General features: G+C 37.6%; 1 protein-coding gene across 12 annotated transcripts in view; it reads left to right on the plus strand.

Annotated features, from left to right (window-relative positions):
• The window catches only part of HDAC9 (histone deacetylase 9), a 489,787-nt gene that overhangs the window by 445,678 nt on the left and 16,380 nt on the right, over nt 1–27,729 (plus strand). For 11 of the 12 annotated variants that reach the window (XM_074836930.1, XM_074836921.1, XM_074836937.1 and 8 more), the window contains 2 exons: nt 13,471–13,604; nt 23,093–23,177. In XM_074836930.1, the coding sequence (XP_074693031.1) occupies nt 13,471–13,604; nt 23,093–23,177 (219 nt within the window). Of the gene's footprint in view, nt 1–13,470; nt 13,605–14,481; nt 14,655–23,092; nt 23,178–27,729 lie in introns of those variants that run through there. The other variant, XM_074836945.1, reaches the window with a different exon arrangement.

The following is a 27,729-nucleotide window of genomic DNA, read 5'->3' on the forward strand; positions in this document are numbered from 1 at the left end:
TCTTTGCAAATATTCTTGGATATTTGTGTGATCAAGCGAACTGGTTATTTACTAGTTATCACTTTATCTTAATTAATCCTTATTCTGTTCTATGTAAAGTTTCAATTACACAGTAAGAGAGCAGATACTATCGGATGTCATTTTATGAGTACTAATAATAAATGGATAATTAAGGTTAGGAAGTCAAAGAAAACAGTGTGCAGGGAGCCTCTAAGCTGAACATAACATTTGGCAAATACTAACATATGTTTACAAATATTATGAACATGAAGAAGGACTATACTATCTGAATTATTTATTTGTAATTAATATTTCAATCAGTTCTAATAATGTATAAAAGATTGGTCATACTTACATATAATATAAGGATAAGGATAACCTCCTAGTGAGCTTGAGATATTCTGGTCTGCCCCAGCTTAACCACCCAACCTTGGTGTCTGACCCTTTCGATGGCCAGTGGAGCCTCCAGAGGCTGACCCAGAGCTTTCTGGAAGTGGCCAACCAAAAAAGCCTGTCAGACTACAAGAGATTTGAAGAATCTCTTGGGGTTAATTGCAGATTTTTGGATATTTGCTAAGTGCTAAAATTGCTTCTCCCACATATGGACTTTAGTCTGCCAAGATTCATCTTGGAGCCAGTTACTTTGAGATTTTTAATGCGCACTACTGACATTTTCATTTTTGGTAGATTTTCTAATAAAGGCTTTTCAGTGTTTAATCAAGGAAAGGGTTTGTCACTGTTTCCATATAGTTGTCACCTAGAACACACGTATGGAAGTGATATGTGTGCTTTGCATATTGAACCTTTTAAAATGTGGCCTGAAATTTTGTTTATAGAAGAAAGAAACATCAAGACTTTAAGATGCTGGATAGTTAGACTGGGAGCAAGTAGAAGTTACATTTATGTTACCTATGTTTTCTCTTCTGGCTTTTTCTTGGAGAAGGCCTCATAATTTTTTATTTGTAGCTGTCCTTTAATGACTGACAAGGGAACACTCTTGGGCTGGCAAAATGTCATTACCTTTTCCTATTATATTCTCTGATGTCCAACGAACTGCTAAAACTTGTCATTTCTCTTCTTCTAATTTCATTCCTAATTAAGATATCAGCAGCATGTGAAAATAAATCAATGAAAAATTTGAATCTGGATCCACTGAAAGTAGCATCAGTAGAGACTCTTTCCAGAACAATTTTTCCAGTTTGGCACAAACTTTCATCCAGCTGTAGGATGAATGAGTTGATCACTTGAGGCTCAGCTGAAATTGTTTACATGCTCTTTCTTTGAAACAGTAAATCTAGAAATTGCATATAAAAACTGTGCACAAAGGAACATTACTTGGGTTGTAAGGTCAATTGCTCTGAAGTTAGGCCAAGAGAGATTTATGCTTGCTTGCACAATGAACCCCTTTTGCATATGCTTTAAGATAGAGTTGTTAATTAAATGAACATCTACTATTCTGGACCTTTGCTTTTCTCAGTATAGAGAGTGCCAGGTTCAGACTGCAACTGCAGACCATCAGTAAATGCTAACTTCAAAGTTTCTGCCTAAATCTAAAAAATAGAGGAAATAAATTATCCTCTACCTTTCTTCTGTATATCAGTTTTTTCTGTTATCCTCTTTTCCCTAATGAAAAGCAAGCTTAAACACCACAAGCTCTGTTGGTAAAAGTGGGTGATAGAAAAATGGCACCGTGGAGCCCTAGATTTCTTGTTTCTTTAATCTTAAATTCAGATAAAATAAAAATGTTTTATTTTTCTAATTGTCCAATTTGTAACATCAAACAGCAGATCACTTATGCATTACAACTGGCCATGAAAAGCCACAGCCAGAAATTCAGACAGACCTCTGATCCAAACATTAAATTGCATGCCCTGTATGGCAGTCCCATAGAACAGATAGTAATCATGTTGAAACAATTTTCTCTTGAGCATTTTCAGACACAGTGAGGATGCAGGAAGACCCAGGGCAGCATGTACAAGAAGTAAAAATATCATAGTCTGAAGGGGTCACAAGGACTACTCCTGCCTGTTTCTTGGGCAGGAGTAAAAGAAACAGGATAGGAGGAAAAAAACCTGGTTTTTTACCACCCCCTCTGCCTGTAACCTACCCACTCATACCTATATCAGCACTGCCAGCTGCACATGCTGGATTTCACACCTCTTGAATAGGCAACAACATCCACATCTTACTCTGATTTGTATAGATTTTAGCACTAAAGAAATGCATTTTATTAATAGCCACCACCACCAAAAATAATCTTCAGTTTGGAAATTACTTTTTTCTTTAGCTACCTGCAAGGCCTTGCCCTCAGACATGTTTTCTGCTCAGATATGAGCACTCTGTCCTTGCAATTGTTATAGTAAATACATAGATCTACTGTTTGAGTTCACAATGGGTATGAGGAAAAGAAAATGAAAGCTTTTGGTTTGTGGTCTTTGTTAAAAAGACTTCCAGGCACTCTTTGAGCTGTTCCAGGTTGGGCTAGGTGTATGCCAGGGCTCATCAGCTTGAGATAGAGTCACATATCACCTGGGAGGGAGACAGAAGCTGCCTTTTCCACTGCCACTAAGAATTTGTATATATGGAAATGTAGTTTGAGTTTATTTGTGATGACCCATTAGAATAAGGCATGGTCTGGTAAGACATATGAGTAGCTAAAAGGTTAGAAGGAGCAACTGCTGTTGGCAACCTAGGTCCAGATGAGTTCAAGAAACTTGTGCATTCACTGTAAAATTTCTGTTCTGGTTGATAAAATGTGGATCTCCAAATATGCATTTGAACTTTAATGTGAATTTCATTCACAGTTTCTGAAGTTATTTTACTATGGTTAAAATAAGAGAAATGTTTGCACTTGGCCAAATTTCGCTCACAGTTCCAGAGGTATAAACCCACTGCAACTGTGGGATTACTTCAGATTTTGTCTCTGTGACAGTATGGTAGTAATTCTGAATAAATGGCAAGTGATGTGGTTGCTCCCAGGGAGATAGGCTTATTGTCAAGTACCTACTTATTTAAATACCTTATTTGCTGTGAGTGTTATCCCTAACATTTTTGCCCACACATACAAACCTGTCACCTGAAACACAATGTATTTTCAATTCAGTGCCAACTGTCTATGTTTAGACCTTGTTTGAGTTAGTAACTGGTCACTGAGGAAACCAGAGTTCACTGCAGACAAAATCTGAATCATTTTCATGTCAGTATAGCTGTGGGACTGCCTCACCTTTCTCTGTATGTAAAGGATACAAAAGTATATCCCTGGTGAAGAATTCAGAAATGCTCTGCATCCCTTTGCAGAAATAAGATCATAAGACTTCACTGCTCTCTTTACTTTCTGACCATTCCTGATGGTTATAAGAAAATCTTAATTCCTTGAAAATATTGTTTCATATTCACATTCATTTTTGTTCTTGCTCATCCACTCAGTCATCCAGTAATTTCACTTACATGCCTTTATTGTCTTTTAGTCACAAGTGTATTTGTCATCTTATTAATAGCAGTCTCTTTTATTAACCCAACATACACTTTTATCCTTTTCCACATTCTGTCATGTCTCATTTTTGTTTTCCTTCATCTTTCTCTCTCATGTGTAATTAATATTAATTCATTAATTAATTCCCTCTAACATAGTGTCCAACTGCAAAATTTAGGCAAAAACAGTGGGAAGATGCTAGAATTTTGGTCAATGACCATTTATTTTATGAAATTAAATCAACATTTTGTCCAAAACTGAGAATGACTAAAAAGTGCATCCTTCTCGGCTGGAGTGACCGCTGCATGCTCTGATGAGTGGAGCTGTTCTGAATTTGATGTTTTTCCTTGTTGATCTTCTCTACTTATCTGTAGTGAGACAGTCAAACACCTCTGTTTTCAAGGGTTTCTAAGTGGCTTTGCTATGCAGTTTGGATAATTTTTGCCCAAGCTTTCAGCTGCTGTGGCTCTTTAGCTTTGTCAGAAGGAAGAATAAATGCAATCCTGATGTTGCAGTTTGGTATATGTTGTTTGCTAAGTTTCTGGAGTGGCTAGGGACCTTTGAGCTCTGGCAGCAGGTTATTTTACTTTTAGCTGTTAAAGCTCTGGAGGGAGAAACAGTAGCTATTCTGGTAGTAGATTTTCAGTGTATCCATTTAGAAAAGTCAATGTACTGTTTTCCCTTGAAGAAGAAATTACTGATGTTGCTCAAGAAACAGTATCTTAACAATGAATGAATGATTTTTGCCCTGTTATGAACTTTCCACTTTTAAGGAGAATGACTAAGATGACTGTGGTAATGCAGCTGCAACAACATCTGGAGTCCTCAAATTACCTTGACACTAGTTAGCTGGATTTAGGTCTGAACGTAGCACAGAAATGTCATTGTTTGTCTTGATGTTTCTATTATTCAATGAAGATTACCAATTATTTTAGATCTGCCAGCTTCCCTGAATACTGCGGTCATGCTATGGTAACAGTAGAGATAGCAGATAGCAGTCATTTGCTTACTTATGGATCCTGCAGAATCAGGTCATTCCTGAGTGACTCTGCTCCTCACTCTCAGAAAATCCAGAAAGCAGTACTCCATGGCGGCTCAGCCACCTGAAGGCATTTTTCACAAAGGCCTTGTTATCATAATTGTTTTAAGTTTCTCTAAGAAAAGGTAGAAAAACAGTGGGTGAAGGACTCCATGAGGGTTTTTGGAGCACTAGTTCTCAAGTGGTAGTTAGTGGGTTGCCAGTTGACTGCAGATGCTCACAGAAGGGCTCTTTCTGAGAACTGTATGTCAGAAGACTGGAAAGACAAGCATGAGATATTCGATATTCTAAGAAAACATTTTATTCTCATACATGTTTCCGGGGGAAAGAATTTCTGGGAAAGCAAAGAGGTCACTCCTATTCCAGTTAACTTGTTCCAGATCACAAGTTGTGTTGCACATGAAGCCCTCACAATCACCCAGCAGCCAAACCTGACCCTAATGTCTACAAAATGAAAACAAAGATGGAACATCTCTATTCTCATTCTTTAAAAATTTTACATATCTGTGATGAGGATGAGTCATATATTTCATTCTGGGAAACGGCAAATAAAAATGTTCTACATATTTCCACCTCTTGTGCATGAGAACAAAGTGGCATCGGTCCTGCCTTCACCTGAGGCCCATGAAAATCCCCGCCACCTTTTCTTGTGCTCCCAGCAGGTTAAGGCTCTTGCAAACTCTGCTGTGTAATAACATGAGTGACAAGGTTCTGACATGACTTCTCTATTTGAGAAGAAGGTTGCACAGAGCCACCTATGTCATTCAAATGGTAGCTACAGTTTCTTTTACTCCGTGGGGTTTTACCTGCCATTCCAAGACATCTGTGTGTCCTTTTAATAGTATGAAAAGGGACAAAGGGGCTGTTGTATGGCTTGAAATCATATCCTTAATTCTTACACATTTTTGTAATAGAACAGCATAATAGAAGGTTGCTCAATGTATTTTACTTGGAAATTGCAATTAATCAGAAGACTGTAAGGAGTCAGATCCCAAACCTAGTTTCAATACCATTTCCTTTAGTGAGTTTTACACATTACCTTTTCAATAAGTGGTGACAGCCAGTGCATTTCTGGGTGATTATAGCATATGTCAGGTGGGGTTAACGGGCACAAGGCCAGAGGGAAAGTGAGTAACTACTTGAGATGTACAGTAATCCCTTAGAAATGCACTGCCTTATTCCCTCCTGATATTATAAAATTATGTTTATTAAACAACGTGATCCAAATCCTAAGGGACACTAGACCTCTGATACTAATACTGAGTTCACCAGGAGACTTGATGCCAAATTGGTCAGGAAATAGAGTATTTACCTCAAGTCTATCCACCTACAAGAACCCATCCCTGATATGCTTATTGTATCTACGTCTCTAGTCTTGGAATGATGAATGATCCACATCTGGAGGCCAGGTCTTTAGATAATGGTACATGCTGATTAACACTGGCTAAGGAACTAGCCCTTAATTTAATGTGATATGTTGATGTGGCAGGGTCAATAAATGACTGCAAATAAAGTGAGAGCCTTAATTTGTAGACTGAGAAACTGTATATGTTGGAAAGATCATTTAGTCCGTGCTGCTTTTCTTGGCAGAATTTTGTGGACCATCTTCAGAAAATGGCAGTCAGTTCTCAGCTTCTGAGTGATGGGCTTTAAATCAGATCCTTTGTGTTAGTCTCTTGGGTCAATTCAAAATTAACTGACTTGGCTTTTCATCAGTTAAAAAAAGAAATAAGTCTTGATCTTCCCATCAGATTGTTTTCAGTCATAACTCAGTGCCCACATTTCAGCTATACTCATTTATAACAGCAGAAACTTTGCCCCACATATTTTAAAAATGTGTCAAGTTGATTTTATAGGCAGTAGCATTATAATAAACTTCTCCAAACTTAATCAAGCTTACTGATTTATTTGGATAGTCAATAGTAGTATCTGATTTTCATTCCAGCGTGGATTAGAAACAAATTCCTCATACTTTGAATTATTTTTTTTTATCAGATGTCGTGTTTTCTAGCCAACCCCTTACTGAGTCTAGACTCAGATCTGGAGATATAATCATCTGTAATTTGTAACATCAGATGCATATATTGCATATCAGTTTAAAACAGGCAACTTGATCGTATTTGGAAGAAGTTATCATAACAGTACTACCACTTGCACTATCAGGTTGGCAGATTTCACAATACATGGGACAGATTTTCAGTAGATAATTATCAGTCTGATTAGACTATCCCCAAAGAATCCCTTTAGAGGGATTTTTAATCTCCAGGGGGATGGGGGGAAAAGAAAGAAAGAAAATAAAAAAAAAAGAAAGCCCCTCAAACTCCATGGAGAATCTCCTCACCACCCAGATGAAGCAACAGCCTTTTTCAGAGAGATCTGAATCCGAGATTCTGAAATGCCACCTTACTGTTTACAGTTCTACATTTCCTCTCTTAGCTTCTGCTATCTGATGCAGAACAGCTACGTTTCTGAAAAAAACATTGAAGAACTCTGTGGGATGGATAATCTTTCTTCCTGGCCAGCTTTACTTGGTAGCAGATTTACTAAATAGGAAACAAAATAAAAAAGAGGGGGAGGATGGCAGGACAGTGGAGAAACTATTATTTGGGCGAGGTGTGAGATGAGGTAGAGATGAAGAGAATGTGAGGAAGCCGAGAAGAAAGGAGGGCACAGAGCAAATAGCTAGTAAGAACAGGGCTAAAACCATCCAGCCTGTTTTGGAAATATCCAAAAGTTCCTGCTTTGACTCTGGCAGCTGAAATCTGTGGTTGAATATTTTCCCTCTGAATCCACGTGACAGCACTATAAGAGCTCTAAAAACATCAACGTTATTTTGTACATCTCTATGACCTTTCATGGATGATGCAAAATCTCTACTGCTTGATAATACAGGGTACAAAAGAAGTCCCTTCCTTTTTTTTTAGTATGAATTAGTTGGGAAGAGAGTTTGGGGGAGTCTTCTTCCTCCACGTGTTTTCTCTGAGGAACATTTCATCAGGTGGTCAATGGTGCTGTTGTGTGGTGGAGGTGTACAAGTTCCTCCTTCCCACATGACTAAGCAAATGCAATGGACTGTATGGCCCGCTTGCATACTTACATATCTCAAGAGAGGTGAAGATGCCCAGACCATCTTACTGAGCACTGTCAAGGTGGCCTTTTCCTGTAGTGAGATATGTTTGTATTATTTGGCTTTCGAAGAGGTATCCTATGTATTGTTGAATATGTATTTGATAGAGATTTAATAAGTTATGTTCAGTGTAGCAGCTAAAGAGCAGCTAATTATGAAAAACATATTACTGTAGAACTAACAGGCATGTAATAAAAACATCTATTACATAAATTGTTAATCCATAAAAAATGTGTTCCTGAGACGGTTGGTATTTATTTAACATACAATTACTGTCTAATTTAATCTAAATTAAATGCCTACTTGAGACATGTAATTTGAAGTGTTATTGAGCTTCCTTCTCCGGTATTAAAAGCAAGAAATCAGCAGCTAATGCCTGGAGGCCAGCTCTCTACCATTTAAATTCAGGTACCTCAACACTAACTTTCATAATTTCAGCCATTTGGAAAATGTTTTTCATAAGAATGTATTTGGCATTAAGATCTCCCTCTCCCCCTCACTCAGGGCCACATCCTGCCAACTGAGTCAAACTTCTGACTTAATCCAAATGAAGTTTTGCTTGAATGAAAGGTCCTGAATTAAGACCCAAGAAAATGTGTTCTCTTATCATAGAGCACAAGCTTTACAAAATGTTCTAGCTCCTGTCAGTGCTGGAAGGGTAAATTATCATTTGACTCCTGTATGGACATATTTATTTAGGACACATAGCCTGGTGACTCAGGAAGTTATGTAAAAACTGACCCAGTTAATTTTAGATGCTATTGTTGGAAGAATATCAATGAAAATTAATCAAATAGTCACGAAGGAACCACAGGGAAGGAGTACAGAACACTGGTGGGTAGACTTTTGGCAGCAATCATTGCAACAGTTTTAATGAGAGGAAAACACATTCTCAAGTAAATTAGAGAGTAATGACATGATTAAATGGTAAATAATAGTTAAATACATGCTTGGAGGTCCAGGACAGAGACTGTGGAGATTTTCTGTTTTGCGTGTATTCCTCTCCAGACTGCTCTGAGTAGCCAGAGGAGCTCACCAGAACTCTGCCTTTAATTTAGGGTAGGATTGTAGCTTTTAAGACGCTGAAGCCGAAAGAGCTGTTGGGGCCCCACTGCTGAAGCTGAGAAAGTGGAGGCTTCCTCCATAACTCCAAAGTTTTGCCAACCTTTCAGTTGTTCATGTGTCCTTGTTCCTCCACCAGCTGCCTTCCCTGAGCAAGGGCCAGCGCCACAGCTCTGTTCGGCCAGCTGTCAACCCAAAAATTGACTGTGCAGGAGACATCTGCTCTCCTTATGCACAGTGGGGGAGAGGGAAGGAGTCTGTCTTCTTCTGAGGCAGGTTTAGTCCCCACTAACTGGGTCTTTGCACATTTGCTGGCAAGGAAATTGGGTTGCATATATGACTGTTTATGCAAATAAGGAGTGCTGCGGTGCTGACTGGGAGTGTACCCCATCCATGAGGTTCCCTTCCCTGTCTGCTGAGGAAAGGATGTGAAAAGAATAACATCCACAAATTGTCTTCATTCTCAAATGTTTCTTTCTCAAAATGGGAGGCTGTACACACAAATTGACTTGTTATTTTTACTTTGTCTAGCCATAATACACAACACAGTTGTGTGATGAGTCCATTGGTAGGGGAACTGGCCTGGTTAAGAGGTGTTTTACCAGCTCTCTGTTTGCCACTTTCCATTTCAGGTTGTCAGAGTAAGGATACCTCAAAAACAAAAACAGAAAACTGAAATAACTCTGGATTCTCTTTTTTATAGGGTTTAACATTTTTTCTTGATTTTCAGTAAGTCCAGGTAGAGTATAGTTGCTCCAGCAACTTTGGTCAAATGAGGCAGAAGCCTCACGTATGTCATTCCTTGATGTTTGGCAGAACTAAGAGAAGTGCATGGGGAGCTTGTCTGTTACAAAAGAAAAAAAAAAAAAATACAGTGCCCTTACTGGGACATCAGTCTACTAAAAGGTGAATTAATTGCTTAGATGGTAATTCAAGTGATCAGCACACTACATCCTTCAATAACAGCCTGGCAGCTTGCTCATTAGTATAATACAGTATTAACTTTCTCTCTTTCTGCCTTCCCACAATAGAATATTTTCTTACATAAGGCTGAATATTGTATCTCCTCCACTACTAGCACTGTAGGAGGGGAAAGGGTATAATTAAAAAGTACGTGTTATGTTTTAATTTTGGAAGTTATTTTTACTTCAAAGGTTGGCAAATAACAACTCATATACTACATATTTCTCCAATACATAACATGGTTTATTATGGTTTCAGTTTTAATCTAGTCTTTTGTGCTTAGATGTACAATTGATCACCCACAGGTTTTTTTGTCAGGACAATGTAAACCAATTGGTGAGCAGGATTTTCAGAACTACTTAGCAGTGTTTTAATGTTTCTTGTGTAAATCAACGGTTTATCATTGTCTGTAATAGGTTCATAGCAAATGAATATTTAGTGCTTTTGTAAATTCTACCTTGGATGTCTAAATATTGGATCTGTGAAGGAAAGAGGTACTTTTACCATTTAAATTACAGAAATTATGAAAATAATAGTTGGCACAAAACCACACTCAGATTTTCCTAGCACACTGCGTGAACCTAATTTTTAAAAATGCTGCTACTTCTCTGAAGTACAAATTCACTGAGCACATTTACAAGATCTGAGAAATACCCCTGTATGTATAGTCTTTTCTCACTTATTGACTAAAATGATTGGATTTTGACATAATATTTCTTTATTATTATTATTAATATGTGACATTTTTGCTTATGTTTATGGACACAAATAATTGTGGATACTGCCAAGACTATTTCAAGCCCTGATTAATAGTGCCTGTCATTGAGTCAGGTACTCAAACTCTAAATGGCCTGAAGACACCTGCACCCTCAAAGAAGCAATGCCCATTTAAGGCTGGACTGCAAATCCAGCACTGATGTTTTGACATGACTTTCTGTTTTATAACTGAAATTTTTCTGTTTCTATGAAATGCCACTAATCTATAACTGTTATATACCACTGTGAAAGCACACAGTTTTAGAATCACTGTATGACAGCTGGCACCTTATTCAGCAGGCACAGTAGAAGGGCCAAGAACTGCTGCTGATTTCTACAAATTCATATGAGTTGGAAGATCCAGGATTCAAAATGCTTGTCTGACTCCTTTCTCACTTTAGAATTGGTCAGTGGGACATTAAATATGTGCTTGATCTCCTTATATCAGGGGAGATGACTGAATCTTTTAATTGTGCTTGTTACTATTTTCTTCTTGTTTTTCTTAATTATTTGGCATGAACTATAGCCCATCTTAAAACCATTACTTGACTGGGATTCCTTTCTTTCCATTTTGTTACTTCTGCACTCCAGGGGATTTCCTTGAGGAAGCTAATATCTTTCCTAGGTTGCTGCAGTGACACAGGATCCAAGTTTCTTTGTTAAGAATTTCCATAACTCATTCAGTCACTGGCAATGTTGGTATTGTTGGCTAAAGTTATTTCCTCCCTTTCTAGCAAGTCACCTTTACTTTCTCAGGGTAATTACTCTGAAGAAAAGTCCCCATCATGTTGATTTTGTTTGGCAACACTTTATCTTGTTACCGTGATCTCTGTTGGGAAAGATGCTTTCTGTATGGCTCATTGCATCCTGACTCAGACAGGGATGATTATTATAACATTGATACTAGGAAAATCATTAGGAAACCGAGCAGGCAAACTAACATTGTAACAATGTCTACGAGTTATATTATGTATGGTTGCCTAAAAGAAGAGAAAGACATTGCCAGAGTCTTTACATTTATTGCCACGCACACCTCAGAAAATTATGATGTGGCAGTAACAATATTTGTGGTCATACAAAATTTTCAAAATGTGCAGGGGAAACATGATAGAGCTTTCCCTTCTTCACAGAAGCTGTATAACACGAAGGATAATGTTGTCTTAAAAGTGCTCTTGAATTTCTCGCAGACCCAAAGGGTGAGTTGTAGATGTGGGGAGTCTGCGCCTGTTCATTCCTCTTCATTTCCTTTAAATGCTATATGTACGACTCAGTTTACGCTGTTGGCACTCTCTTATGAATCCGAAGATTGCACGTGTAACATGCAGACAGAAATAAATCCTGTAGGTAAAAGAAAGTAGAAATTGGCTAAAGATCAAAGGTTATCCTCATTCCACTCCTTCCTTCATTTTTATTATCCTGTCTAAATTTGAACTTTTGTAGAGAGGATTGGGTGGGTGTTTTTTTTCATGAGGAAAGGTTGTGCTTAAATGAGAGTTTAAGGTTTTATTTGTTTTTCAACCCTCTATGTAATTTGAACCACAATGTAGTTAATTTGCTAGAATCAAAACTGCAGTTCTCAGAGGGTACAGAAGATTGTGGAGTGGCTTAAGGAAACAATATTTCACTTCAAGTGTTCTGTGATCATCTATAGATTAAGTGGGAAGTAGAGGGTCTTTTTTTTGTTGGGTTTTTTTTTTTTTGTCTGCACAGCTAAACCAAATCCGGTATCATTAAAGTCCCTGTTCTAAAAACAGTTGGGCATGTGCTTTAAAAAGTCCTAAGATGTAAATGGAACTAATTGTGAGATTGCTTGTTTGCCAGATCAAGCCTTGAGTCTCTGTGTTGGAAAATTTCTCCAGAAAATATGCTTGTCATTTTTGTAGTTTTTAATTTTTGATGACCTTCTTCACATAATAAAACTATTTTCCTGTCTTTATAGAGCCCCAGGCTTTAGCAGGTACCTTCTAAATGCTTTATTTAAGGCTATGAAATGCACTGGAATGAGTAGTGATGACCATCAGTAGAGCAACTAGAACAGACCAACTGGAAAAGTTAAGAACAAGATGTGATGGGTATTTAACTTCAATAGTTTCAAAGCTTTACTTATCATTACTCACTTAAAGGAGATTCATCAAAAACAATAGCTGTCCTAGGAAACTACCACAAAATTTCTCTCCAATATCTTCTCTCCAAATTAACATTTTTTCATGCAATTTTTCTTGTTGTTAAAAAAGAAATAAATTAATTTTACTTGAATCACAGATGAAATCTTTGTTGTAGTGTTTATGTAGTTATAGATCACTACACAAAATGAAGTACCATCATTTTTGGCTGTGGTGCAGAATTTCTTAGAACATTGTTGGTCAGGAGTGAGCAATACTAGTAGAGATCCCTATGAAGTTCTGGACAGTTTCAACTTATACCAAAACATTGAATCAAAATAAGTGGTCTAGTTGCTAGTGCTGCTTCCAAAAACACTTCAAAATGTAACTAAGAGGTAACATATGTTTCTACTATTTTTCAGTCCATGGTTGTATATTATACTCAAACACCAAATACAAAAGAAGAAGCAATTTGTAAATAAAAATTTCATCATCTCATTTGAAAAATACAAATATTTTTAATTATAGTATCATAGTTTAACTACAAATATTATTTGTTGTATCAATGCCATAAGTGACCAGGTTTATCTAAGATCTCTCTAAATAACATGGATATATGTTACATTGATGTGCAAATAGGAAGAGAATCCAGGGTGATAATGGTTAACAGCGGTAAGAAGAGAGACAACCTCATGTTTCAACTAATCTCCAGCTATTAGGGATCAGCATGAGGGACATTATCTCACATCTGTCTCATACAAAATTCCATAGACCTAACTCCAAAGCATCTGGTGTGGGCCATAGTCAGAAACAGGACACTGGACTAAATATATCCCATGCTCCCTGTGCAATATCCATGAGCTTTCTACATTCTCATGCAGCAGATGTGAAATATGCTAGTAATATCTGTTCTGCTTTAATTATTTGCACTACTGTATTTGAATACTAGGTTTTGGTCACCTAACCAAGCAATTGCTGAAGCTAGCGGATGGCCGTGTTGTGCTGGCACTGGAGGGAGGACATGACCTTACTGCCATCTGTGATGCATCTGAAGCCTGTATAAACGCCCTTTTAGGAAATGAGGTAAAACATAAATCATAGTAGGTGGAGAGAATGGTCCAAGTTTGATGAAAATCCTATCTTTGATTTTCTTTCAGTAACAATGGCATCAGTCCTTTTTTCATTTGGTATAAAAACCATGCAATTTGAATATGTCTTAGAAATTATCAGACCTTGGATGAGATGGTTTGGATAAATACATCTAAATTAGATGACTATATAAATCCTTTAGTGTTTCCCAGTTCTGAGTAAGGTTTAATACCTCAAAATTGCTTTTGGTGATGTTTTGTGGAATACCAGACTTGACATCATTGTTAGTCATTGGTGTGCATATCATCTATCAGGATCAGACCTTCCAAGACAACTATCATGGAAAAAAAATGGCTTTTACAAGGTATCTAGCAATCTTAGGATGTGGGTATTGCAAAGACACATTTTTTGCAGTATTTTGACACTTCATCTGTCATGTGAAAGAACATATTTCAGAGGCTTTTGAAATTGAACATTAATAAAAATGTGTCCAAGACTTCAAAAATGGTTTTTTTTAAATGAATAAATGAAGATTCAGGTTGATCTGTATGTAATTTAAATAGACTGTCCAAGATTTATCAAATGCTGTATATATAATTTAAAAACTTTTGAGAGTGGGCTATCAGACTAAGTAAATATGAGTATGTGCTATTTATGTACACAAACACAAGATAAGCATTCATATTAGTGAAAATTTTTCTGTTTGTCCACAAGAAAATATCTTTTTCTCCTATAAATATGGTGAGAAGGAAAATAAGCTTGCTGAAGGTGCAGCCAAAATAATTTATGAAAGCACAAAAGCCTTTACCATAAATTGTGAATTTTGCAAGATCTTGTTATAAAGTGCAGTGTGTTACTTTTTTTTCCCCAGGGAAAGTGGCAACCGCTATATAATCTCTCCAATCAAATGTATTAGTGCCAAACTGCAAAGTAGTCCGCCAGTTTCCTTACACTTCAAGACTTCATACCTATGTGAATAATGTGAAGCTATGTGTCTTCTGATGGATACTGGATAGAAGAATTTTCCAAATGTTCTTTTAAACCTTTGTTTTTCATCTTTATGACCCATCAAGAAACATATTTTTATGCTTATTTTTTTACATTATACATGCAATAAATAAAGTGATAGCTCTTTCAAAAATATGCTCAGAAATGTAAAGAAGTAGACATGTCCACAAAAAGCTATCACTGGGTTTTATCTACTATCACCTTTGACAAGTCCCATAAGGAGAGTTTTCCAGCATGGTGGCATGCAGTATTGAAAAAGATGCTCAGCTCAGTGTTGGTCCTTTTATTTATGTGCTGAAATATAGATTACAAAACCTAGCTTAAGGCATTTGACAATCTTAGTGAGTGCAGCATTGCCTTCCTGATCAACTGCCGTTCCAGGCCACTTCATTGATATTCTCTGATATCATCTTCCCTGTGGCAGTGTCTTATGGCATCAGTGGCTTTTCATTGCCCTTCTAAACCCATTCTCTGAAATTTGCACCCTTGTGGGACTAATGCAAACTGTACAATGCTGGTGATATGATGTGTCTTCCTCTGTGTAGGCGCCTGGGTCCCTCTATCCAGTTATGACCATTTGGTGGTGCTACCCATTTATGAAAACAGTCTTGTTTTGTTTTAACACTATATCACACCCAACTACTATTTCTGCTGTCACTGACTAGCCATTATCTGAGAAAAAATACCAATTGTGAGAAAAAGGAATTGAATAAGTGTACTGGAATAGAGATTTTTCTTCCATTTTATCTTAGCATAACTAGAAGCCAGGAAATTAGATAAATTGTGAGTCTATCTGTTTGCAAAATACCGCAAAGCAAATTTCAGGAGAGACAAAAATTCAGTAACTGAGAATGAAGAAAAACATAACCATGCAGCCATTTTTAATTCACTTGTAAACAAATATGATCAGTGATAACCTGAAACATCTCATGCAATAAGCATTATTTTCACATGCTCTTACTCACAGCTTTGTCTTCAGGGACGTGCATTAAATGGTCTGGTGCAGCAGAATTTCAAAGAGAAAATACGCTGTGCTTGCTAAGAAGAGAAAAATACTCCAGAGAGCATGTTGTTACCAACACTACCATAAGAAACTGATGTTTCCTTAAAAGAATAAGTAAAGGTGTTGCCGAGGAGTAGACACTAATGAGGAAGTCTGATACCTAGTTAGCAGTTAGAAATCATCACATTTGTTGACATCTATAGATTTATGGCAATCTACACCACATGGCCCATAGCATATACATCGCTTGATTTCATCATAATATTCATGAACTTGCACAGCAAACTCCAAGTGTGTTCCTGCCAGGCACAGAAAAAAAATGTTTCTCTTCAAACAACGAATTATTGTAATTTGAGGATGCATTCTTCCTTGAATGCAATTCTTTACAGGTGATTAATAGGATAATTATAACTTATTATCTGCCCTTCACTTTTACAAATAACCGTATGCAGTGCAACCCTAGTTTAAAAATATTGGCAAGGTGAACTTCAGTTTCTAAACACTACACATGTAATTGAACTCAAATTAGAAAGGTTGGGAAAGGCCTTTGTAAGATACTCTGCAGTTTGTCAGATGTATTTATTCATGTGCTGAGGATTAGAATTCATAAACATTTTGCAGGGTTTTTTGAAAACTTTTTCTTTTCTTTTGTTGTTTTTGGCCAGGACTTGTCAAGACAGAAATTCACTGTTTCATATGTTCTATTACCAGCAGAATAACATTTTAAAAAAAGAGGAATTGTAAAACTAGCCACAACTTCCAACTTTCATGGAGAGCTGGTCTGATATGTAGAGGTAACATCAAATTTACAAGTGAAAAATGCTTTTCTTAATTTCTCTCTGAACACCAAGAAGGAAAACAAGTTGCTATCCAGAATAGATATGTTTTGCGCTTAGTTATATATGACTTGTAGCACAGCGATCTGTTTAGCAAGATAACTTTTTACTCTTCTCTTAATAAATGCAAGTGGAGCTACTAGGAAAAGAATACACTATCAAGTTAATCTTTAAATAATTTGAGCATGGCACAGGAAATTCCTGCATACAGTTGTGGATTTTTCTTAGAAGAGCTCAGAATTTAAATGAGCTATCAGCCCCACCTACATGTGGTTGATACTTCTGAAATTCTCGGCAGAATTACTTTTGAACAATAATTTCACATTTTGACAGAAACACAAAGGGCATAATAATTGTTGGTTTTCTCTGATTGGAGGTACTTATATCATTAATTGTTTCTTTCCAAGACCCAATTCCCTAAACAGAGGTGCCCTGTGCCTTTTTAGATACCTTAGATATCCAGGACATCAGTACAGGGTTGGCAGACCTAACACAGAACTTAGAGGAGATCCACATCCTTTCTGAGAGGCAACTGGAAATCAGGCAAGACACCCTATAGTATCTGAAATGGCTCATTCTGGTTTGGTTGTGTGAATCCCTCCTTAAATGATGAGAAAACTAAAACTGAAATTATAGAAATAAAGGTAAGGATAAATGTTATAAAGATAAAATCATTAATTAGGAAGTTTACGTGTAAAAATACTTTAAAAAAATATTTCAGGGTCTTAGGTTTTCTTGTTCATGCTTCTGTGTACAAGCAGAAATTTTCCATGTCACTTTGAGAAGAATCCATTTGACCATTTGCAGAGCTAATTAGGAACCCTGTAGGTTATCTCTTTGGAAGGAAATCTTCCTAAGAGGTGAGAAGAGATTAAGCAGCTGGATTCCCTTGAAATCCAAAATGAAAACATGGAAATCCTTCAGGAAGACAAAAAGGCAGGATGAACATCAGTTGATTTAAAATATCTCTGAATTTTCTCAACATGATTTGAGAACTTGTCCATTAAAAGAGCATCTGTAAAAACAAAGGAAATGATGGATTCAGATAATTAGAAAAGAGACTTTGCATTTCAACCTAAGCATTTCTGAGATAATGATATACTTTTTTGCTTAAAATTCAATTCTTTCATTTATTGTGATACCCTTTAAATGATTCCACAGATTTTCACAGATTGGTTGTATAGTTTCAAATACTTATTTTTAAAGCATATCTAGATATACATAATACGTCAATTAAGAAAGCATTAAATGGTAAGATTTTTATGTTATTTCAAGAAGTGTGTGAAAACTGGGTTGAATATTGAGATTTTTCCACTGAATCTTTGTCATGCAGGATGGAAATTCCACACTATTTTGTCTGTCCTAGCTTCAGTGCTATAAAGACCTATGCTGTGCCTTTCGGTGCCAGGTGGTAGTGAGTAAGGCTGATCTATACATGCAAGGATAGGTTCTGGTTTCTTTCCTCCACATTAATGCTGAAGAAACACTACCTGGATTTAAAAAGCCCTCAGGGATAAGCTTTCCTTGACTTCAGTATCCTAAATCCTGCAGCTTATTTCCAGCATAACTGCATTCAGTTAGGGGTTCTTCTGCAGCCAGAGAGAGTAAGGAAGGATTCCGTCAAGCACAAAACTCTTTGAGTGAAAAACTAAGGATTTAGTTCTTCCTTCATCCCATCCCTTTTCAAGCAGCCAGGTGGGATATTTCCATGGGACATAGAAATCGGTCTAACATCATGGTCCCTTTGATCTGTTTACAGGTTAGGGCAATGTCTCTTAGTTCTACGTGGTACAGCAGTTTGCCATGGTCTATAACAAGTGATAATTAGTCACAGACGGGGTCATGCTCTTCTTTGCGTAGAGGAAACAGAGTAGTGCAGTCCACAGTGTGCTCTGCCCAGCGGGACCCTGCAACAAAGGCACAGAGAGAATGCATGCCTGCTCTCATTGACTGTGGCAGCCAAGGCTGAGTTTGGCCCTAAGTGCAAAAACATTTTCAAGTGACTAAATTTAACATCTTCTAGTAAATATTCTTCTGGCTTGAATTTCAGTCTGAAGCAGAATTTGACAAAACATTGTGATTGGTTGGCTCCCAAGCATGCTTGAAAACTTATACTGGTCGATTTTCTTCCAGCGTGTGAAGTATGTGCTTCTTTCTTGCAATCTGTTGAGCTGGCATTTAGGAGGGGATGGTAATTTAAGTGGAAAGCTCATACTCTGCAGCTTTCCTGCTGATGATGAAAAGTTGGCATTTTCTCCTTTGTGGAATTCAGTGTGAATCTGGGGCTGCTTGCCAGCTAGGCAATGAGCTCTGCCAAGAAGGCCTGGACTGCGTTAAAAGGGGTTATTTACCAGAACAGGTAAGCATTTCTCTCTCCAAAATGGAAATACTCATGGAAGTGAATATGGCATGAGATCAATTTTAAATTGCATGGTAAACTTGGTCACAATCTCACATCCTCTTTGTTAAACTGAGTCTAATACTAGAAAATTATTAACACTGAGTCTAAACCACCTGTCAACTGCTCCTTGCATAAACCCAGAGTCCAGAAATTGGCCCAGAAATAGAGAATTAGATAGGCTAGGAAACTGGAACAAGTATGTGCCAGAGGTCAGCATGGTGACATCAAAGTCCCCAAAGTAGGCAATGCTAGTCAGGAAGTGGTTTGAAGAAGGAAACAGAGAATATTACATAATTGTTACATAATTCCAAGGCATCCCTTGTTTTTCGGGGACTGGTAGGTGCTAATGACCCTTTGTGCCTTTGAACCTATTCCTTACTGAAAAATGACTTATTTATGTCATTGTGACAGTGGATCATAAAAATACCTGCCTAAAGTGCTTATATATAAACAGAAACTGCAGAAACTTTGAGATTGTTAATATACGGACGCAGATGACCTGTGAGATATTCAAACTTAGTCCTCTGTAACCATAGGCAACCCTAAGAGCAACAAAGCCCAGTCTTGGTGCTAATACGCTTCTTGCACTGTGTATCCAAGAAAGGGAGTTTGTAATACTTCCCCCTACAGCCTAGGCATCCCTGAGGAGCCTGCCTGCCTTCTCCCTTTCCTCTGCTTCTGTCAGGACACTTCATGCTCCTTACCTTATGCTAGCAATAGTTTCAGTTGTCAGTTATCTCTAGCTGCACTCCACAATAATCTTCACTGAAGCTAAACTTGGTGTTTTAAAACATGACATTGCTAAGGACAATGCAAAATATTGCTAGAATTCCCAGCTCAGTAAAGACTCCTGTAGTTTCAGATTCTCTCCACATTCTCAAGGATCAATTCAGATCACTTTCTGGGCACATGAAATTTCCATCATTAATTCCTTCTTCAAACATTTGTTGATATGCCTTTGGCAGACTTTGGCAGCCCAAGTGATTTTTGCCCATTTACATTGGTTTTCCTACTTTGAAAATGATTAGTGGACACAGTTTCTACTTTCATCTTCTACTCTGGGCACAAAAGTCCAATTCAGCCATGTAAAAACTTTGAAAATGTGACCCTTTGTGTCTGGTCCAAACTGTCTCTCCAGTGGTTTGGTTATTTCTGCAAACTTGAGCTGTTCTTCGCTGCAAGATTTCTTTCCTGACAGTGTATTTCCAGTGCTCTTTTCAGCTTCCTTTCTGTTAGCCTCTAGATTTAATAGACATCATGATCTGAATGCCAATAATGTAGGAGGGAAGGTGATGATGCCATATATGCCAGGTGTAGAGTAATTTCTTTTGTTCACTGTTGGGTCTAACTGCTGATATTTTCCAGGGACACCCCTACATCTGTATAGTTGTATCCAACCAGTGGATAGCTGCCAATAGAAATCATTCTTTCAAAGGCAGACAGTCTCATTTCAAAGTGTATAGAAATAGCTGCTGTAACCCTCTGACTATTTCTACAGTGTTTTTGTAATGGTACTGCATTTTAAGCTGAGCAGGGTATATGATGTAATGACTTCTGGAGCCTGATAAGGTTTCCCTGATATGGAAGAGGATCCAAGGTCTGTCTGGCTATCCTGAAGGGTGAGGAGGCAAAATAGCTCCAGAGCAGAAGCTAAGCTTGGGATATGAAATGCAAGTTTTGTGGAAAAAAGAGTTAAGGAAATGATCACATATACTCACATCACCTACAGATCTGTTAGTAGAGCTAACAGATGGAGTAATGATTGGAATAATTGTTGGATGTTTGACCCTCTTTCATCTTTTCTTTAATGATTCTTCAGCTTATCCTGATTTCTAAGAACACATCTACCATTTCTAAATATTAATCTGTCTAGATATTTAAATGCAGCCTACTTAAAAAGAAATATTTCTGTACTGATAAATATAGAGGTGTCATTAGGAAAAATCAAGACAGTTTTTTGGCTCTTGCAAAAATTCAGCTCTGAAGAAGGCAACAAAATATTCGCCTTTTAATAGGAAATCTCCTCTATCTATCTCTACATTAGCTGTTTCCATCTTAATAATTAGTACAAGAGGTCTGCAGAAAGAATCTCAAGGTAATCAAAGGACAAAACAAGACACAGCTCTCACATCTTACAGTCTGGCAATTCCATACCTGATAATATTACTCCTACTGTCATATCCTGGAGCTATTTTGTCCTACTTCAGGGAGTGAATTGATGGTCCAAACCTTAGGAATTAGGAAATTGTCAAAACAGAATCCTGAAACTGCTGTTTGCTTCCCCTTCTGTGTTCCTGCATCCAGTATGACCAAACAGAACTTCAGGATTTGTCCTCTTCCTAGCCAAATGATAGATTACTTTAAATGGAAAATAACAAGTGATAAGAGCAAGTGCTATTTATCTACATAACACAAATAATTAAGATTATTATGTGGACTATTGTTCTAAAATCTGTGAAGCTTGATCTATTGGTGGGCATTTTCATAAACACACAGTTTTCCCCCAGGTACCTGCAAGACTTACCAAATAGAATAACCTGTGAAGATCATGAAGTAAATGTGGTTTAAGAATTGCAAATGTATCTGTAAATATTATTTTTATTGTAATTGCTCTCTTTGTTCTAAACCATGATACGTATTAGATAGCTACAATCTTCTTTTGCAGTTTGGTTTCCTCAGTAACCAAGTAGAGTTGGGACCCAGTCAGGTCCTGCCAGCACTTCCTTGCACACTTGCTCACCGCAGAATAGAGCGATTTCAAAACAAAACATAGTGCTATTGTTTCTAGGCACAAGGAAATATTCCAGATGCGATCCCATATGGGATTCTAAGGAAATAATGACATGAACAGCCCTATTCATTTTAGTTACCAAGACTCCGAAGGACTGGTGATATTTGCAATGTCTTTATCACTGACAGACATTCATTGCTGATTGTAATGGTAGGTTCCTAGAAGTTCTGGGATTTGTAGCTGAGCTTGCTTAAAATAGCACTGCTAAGGGAGTATCTACACTGCAGTTACTTCCCACTTTGTGCACTTGGATCAAAGCTGATTTTATCTAGTTCGTGGGTAGCAATGCAGCAGTAGCAACCCAGAGGACAATATATGATGGCTACTGAACTATTAACTTCACAGAGGAAGCTCCTTGGGTGGGCTTCACTTGACCTAGTTTAAAGTAGACCCAGACATGGTTAAGAAAGAGTTTTGTCTGCAGTACAGATGTCTCCTGTCAACGGTGGTCGAACTTCTTTAGCTTTAGAGAGGGAAGACTGGTATTGATATCGCTCTTCCTCGTCCACCTTGACAGGGTTGCAGCTCCTGGCTCTGCAGGAAGCACGCCTCCACACCCAGCCTTAGCAGCCTACGTGGGGAAGCGGAAAAACTGGCTGGACTCTAAGCATAGTTCAAGAAGACTATAGTTATTACAGTACAAGAAGACACATTTAGCCCAAACAATCTTTTACCCGTTTTATAGGAGAAAATGTATGGAAGGTGGACAAAAAAGCACATGTGGATGAATTTCAAAATACAGTTTGCTTGGTATATGTATCTATATCGGGGCAAAAGTAACTGTCCAGTAACTGAATGTTTCTGTCTGCTAATTTACTAGGATGCAGCCCTACTCAAAGAATATACAGTTAAAACTGGCTAACTAAAATACAGCTGACTATAAAAAACTTACTTAGAGAATTCTTACTGCTGATCTGCATAACTATTTTTTATCTACTATTTTATTTGAAATTAATGCAAAGCTAGTAAAAACATCTATGTTTTCTGGTTTTCCCCCATAAATCTTAAAATGTGTAAGATGGTTAGATTCAATAACACCAGAAAAATAAAGATAATAGAGTGCACACTTCAGTTCCAGTGTGGCTTCAGCAAGGTTTTGTTTGGAGTGTCCAGCTGCGTATACAGACGCAGTGGAATTTGGTTTGTGAGGAACCTACAAAAATTACACAAATAACTAGCATTTTTTTAATGAATAATACACAGACATGCACCTGCTTCAGATAGTCCATAGATTAGTCTTGCAGCCAATAGAAAAGCCCCTTGGAATTCAATTACATGGCTGGAAAACAGAAAACAAAATCATGGCTATACTTTTAGAACTGATACCAGCAAAATGTTAACCAGTTCTTGGGCAGAGCTTTTCCTGAGGATTAGATTGTTTCAGTTTGTTTTACTTCCCTGTGGCTTATTGAAAATTTATATTATTCTATTCTGTTCTTGCAGCTGGAGCCTCTCCCAGAAGATATTGTGCACCAAATCCCCAATATGAATGCAATAGCTTCTTTAAAAAAGACCACTGAAATTCAAAGTATGTTTCTCAGTTTGGGATCGTGGGTTTGGGGTATTTTTTTATTATTAATTAATGTCATAGGCATTAAAATATTGTTTCAGAGAAAAGAACACACAAATGTTTTATGTATAAACCAACATGCTGTGTCTAATATATATATATGTTTTTATTTTTTGGTTTTTTGACATTTCTTTGTTTCTGCTATGTATTTAGCCCTGAAAAACTAACCCATTGAAATTAGTTAGAGCTTACTGATTCCTGAATATTCCCAAATCTTTCTATTCCATAGCAGTTTGGGTGGAATAGATGGTTGTCAGTGAGGGACAGGAACAGACACCTAAATTAGAGCTCTAACAAATAGTTTCTTCAGATTCTGTTTGTGCAGCCCTTTACAAGTTACTCACTTTGAGATATATAGGAGTTTGAGATAAAGTTTAAAAGCTCAAAATGGACATTGGTCCATGGAAAAATGCTAACAAATACATGATTTTAATCTGTTTCTGGTGTAGAGGGTACTTGATTGTTTCACTTGCGTGCCCTGATCCCAATCCTTTATTACCCAGACACTTTAGGGCATTTGCTCTGGTCTCACTGAAAAATTTTCTCTTTGACATCAGTTGCCTTAATCTAACTGAGCAGACTACCCCTAAATTCTTTAATCTTCTGCTCTCTGCCATTTTACCAAGGCAGTGAGAGCTTCCTGACTTGTACTGTTTGCTGGCTCTTTAACAATAACAAATGGATAACAAATGTTTGCTTCATGTTAGATGAATCACAAATAATTGGGATCCATCTGCATAAAATAAATGCAGTTTTTAAAAGGGACACCATGCATTATGTATTGATCATCCAGTAATTATCAATCTGATTTTAGTTTTAAAGTGACAATCAAAATTCATTGTAGGTATATAATTCATCCTTCATGTCCAGTAGTCACCCAGATATGCAAATGCTCTAAGTAGATCAGCTGTATATGATAAATTCCAGCAAGTCATTTTTGCTGGGTGGTATGTCCTAGGGTAGCTCATGAGTTAGTATCTTCCTTAAAATTCCTTGTTAATAATCTAGAAGGAATCAAATTAAGGAGATTCATGTACTGTGCAAGATAGAGCAGATTTGTAAATTATAATAAGGACAGAAAGTTGCACACAGGTCACAGACATGAAGAAAGAATACACAATTCTATTTGAAATAAGACACGTATTTAATGAAAATGGATCTGAAACAAAAAAAGGGTGAATTAGAAAAAAATAATACCGGCTCGAGAAAGGCATAGTGTCTTACTAGAAATAAACACAAGTGATGGCAGTTCAGAAAGAAGGAATGGATTTAGAACAAATATATAGTGTGTGTCTAAAAGCATAGTTCAGAGCTCTGTAGTGTGACTTGACTTTGGTTGTTCAGAACAAGCTTAGGTTTGAGCTGAGCTGGTAGTCACAGCAGTGGGCTGTTCTGAAACCTAAGTCAGGCTGCTTAGGGTGTGGAGTTTTTTATGCACAATATTCTGTCTTTTCTTGCAGCTATTACCTGAAAGGTTATGCATACATCATTTTGTCTGGAGAGAGACCAAGTATTAGAGAGGAATATGCTTGGATGACAGAAAGGAGCATTGAGGAAGTTTAGTGCAGCTTTACAGAGAATGCATATTTAAATGGCATTAAAAGAAGCAAGTACATGTTGAATATTATAGGGAGTTACATAGGCTGAAAAGCATTAGGCTGTGGGGTAGCACCTCAAGAGATACTGAGAAAGCCTGATTGCTGAAAGTTTGGATGATTGCTTGCATGTATATTGAGTCTGTGTTTCTGCGATCCAGCTTTGATAATGAATATTAGCAACATTTTAGACAAAAAAAGTCCCTCCTCTCTGTTTGCTGCAGAAAATTGAAGATACAATAATTAGTTAGACAATAAGAGGAAACAACTTTTTTCTAACTAGAATGGAATTTGTATAAATGTTTTGTTTGTGACAGTGATCCAAAGCTCCTTTGGAAATGTAATACATTTGGAAGTAGTAGTTCCCACACCCATGTAATATGCAATTTCTAAACAATCCTGTTCACTAGCTGGAATACCACCCCCAAAATGTTTTTTTCAAGCAAGCCATGGTACAGCATGTCCAAATCTCTTTGTGAAAGGCTTGTAACAGTGACAAAAACATTTATTTTTATTATTTCCTGGTAATAATCAGTGCTCCCACAAATCTTTAAGGGAGACTTAAGCATATTTTCATGCTGAAAGCCAAAGCATACCTAGAAGACTGATTTGGTTTCAGTGTTTGTTCTTGCAAGCCGCAACTGCTCTTCAAGTTTTGTATGAATGAAACCAGCAGTATGCTTCATTCTTTCCCCTGAGCTTCACCAAGTTCTTCTCAATGAATGTAACAGGACTGGTAGAATTTCGCATTCCAGTATAGCACAGAGAAATGACATTTTCAGAGATGTGAGCAGTTTGAGACAGATGCTTTTTGAGCTCATTTAATTGTCAATCCACAGCATACCTAGGGTTTCTAACAAAGCTCCTTTGCAGCTGCATGCTGTGATTGCCTCTCCATTCCACAAGACCTTGCCTACAAATCTTTTGGTTGAGAATATATGCAAGCCCTGTATGTTTTCTGCACAACATAGAAATGTTGTTCTTTATAAAAAGAAGCTTGCAAAGATTTTCTGCTTACCACAGGTGTTTGTAAGGTACAGCTTTCTGATTTGAAAGAAAAAACTACCATTGCTTTTTCACAAGCATCAGAAAGCCCTCTTTGCATGATGTACCCACTGCTGCCTGGATGCTGTTCCTAATTGGAACTGCCTTAAAATTTCCTCCCACAAATCACAAACACCCTGCCATGCACTCCCCTTCTCCAGGACCCTCCACTGCAGCATAGGTGCTGCCACCTGCTTCCTGGCCTGACTCTGCTCTCCCTCCTTATCACTGAAGCCCCTCTTATAATACAATTCTCAATGCAGAGAAACAAGAAAAATCACGGATCGCTTGGGAGTGAAGGGCAGTTAAATGGGCACAGAGAGCCCACTAATATGCTTGAATTGGCCCTGAGTTTTAGTGTTACAAGAAAGTCAGAATTCAGGGAGCAGCTGGTGTGTGAGCCTGTGTGTGAATGAACGAATGCGATGTAGCAATCCTCACTGATGCTGTTTTATTGTTGCTGCAGGAGAGCAACACAGTGGTAGCTGGGTACTAATATTTTATTTTATGAATAAGAGCCCTTGAAAACTCCAGCAGTGAACATGGGTTCATTTCTTTTATAGGCAAGAGGGGGTATTATTCCCATGCCAACAGATTTGATTTTCTTGCACATCTGTTACTGCAAAAAAAACCCCACCCACTCTGTGAACATTTAGCTCATAAATTATAGGGTTTGAATTGGGTGTATATTGCAAAGACTGACTTTTGCACATATGATCTGTGAGAACATTGTGGAATGCTCATATAACTTTTTTGTTTGTTTTTAGTGTATTTTTTAATGAATAGAGAATATGGTCTCTGAGCACAGTAATAATAGAGAATATTTTTGTCTTGTTTTTATAAAATTTGCCAGGCTCCAATCATTGAGCCTACTGCTATGTACATAACTTTTTAGCTGTGTCTTTCATGCTTTTGGAGCAAAGCCAGCCTCCTAACACTTAATCTCAACTTTGTAGGATACTTAATACACTTTACATTTTATCCCCAGAAGGTCCCCGTTATTTAAAGATTCTGCTAACTACTCAAACGTGCACACTATTAGAGTTCAAAGAAACACGCTGGCCATGCTCGCTGGTTGTTCTTGCAGATTGACTTGGGCTTTCATCTTGCAATGATGTTTTTGAATAAAGACATTTTCAGGCTTTATTGACAGCTGCTTTCTCACTGGAGGAAAAAGTTCATCTTTCGAAAAGCCTGAAACTATGTTGAAAGCTGTGTTACCAAAGAGGGAGGTTTCAGCAGCCTTTGTGCAGCACAGGCATTACCACCGCTGGCCTGGCCTCCCAGCTGTCAAAGCCTCCAGCTACCCTCCGGATAAGCACCTCAGCTCAACCCACTGCCCAGCTGCCAAAATCCTCCTTTTAGCCCTTGGAAAAGTCCCCTACTTGATCCCTTCTCTTTCACAGCTGTTGAAACCCTCCATCTAATTCCCATATAAGTACCCTGATCCAACCTCTGCAGCAGCTGCTGGAAGCTTCTTGCTAAACACTGAATAAGCTCTGGTCCAGAACTCCCAGCCTTCCCAAAGCTCCTAATTTCCAGGTGTCATCCACCTGGCAATTAGTGAGTGCTCAGTGGATTACTGGACTGTAAGAAATACATATGTAAATTCTTACTTGTTCACCTGGTTACCACTAAGCAACCTCTGTTTCTCAATAGCACTGCAGTAGCAGACCATTTTATATGTTGACAATGAGCCACCTGCCATTATTGCGTGCATTGCTTGAGAAGCTTCTTATTGTCTCTTCTGTTGCAGGCAGAAAGCTGAGAATACTCATGCTTTTAATCCACTGCTTTTTTTATATACAGCAAACCAGAAAGCTCTATTCCTTATGATATCTGGCAGCTTTCCAGCAACAGCCAGTTCATAT

This window comes from Strix aluco, chromosome 1 (assembly GCF_031877795.1).
Source record: "Strix aluco isolate bStrAlu1 chromosome 1, bStrAlu1.hap1, whole genome shotgun sequence".
NCBI classification, from domain to species: Eukaryota; Metazoa; Chordata; class Aves; order Strigiformes; family Strigidae; genus Strix; species Strix aluco.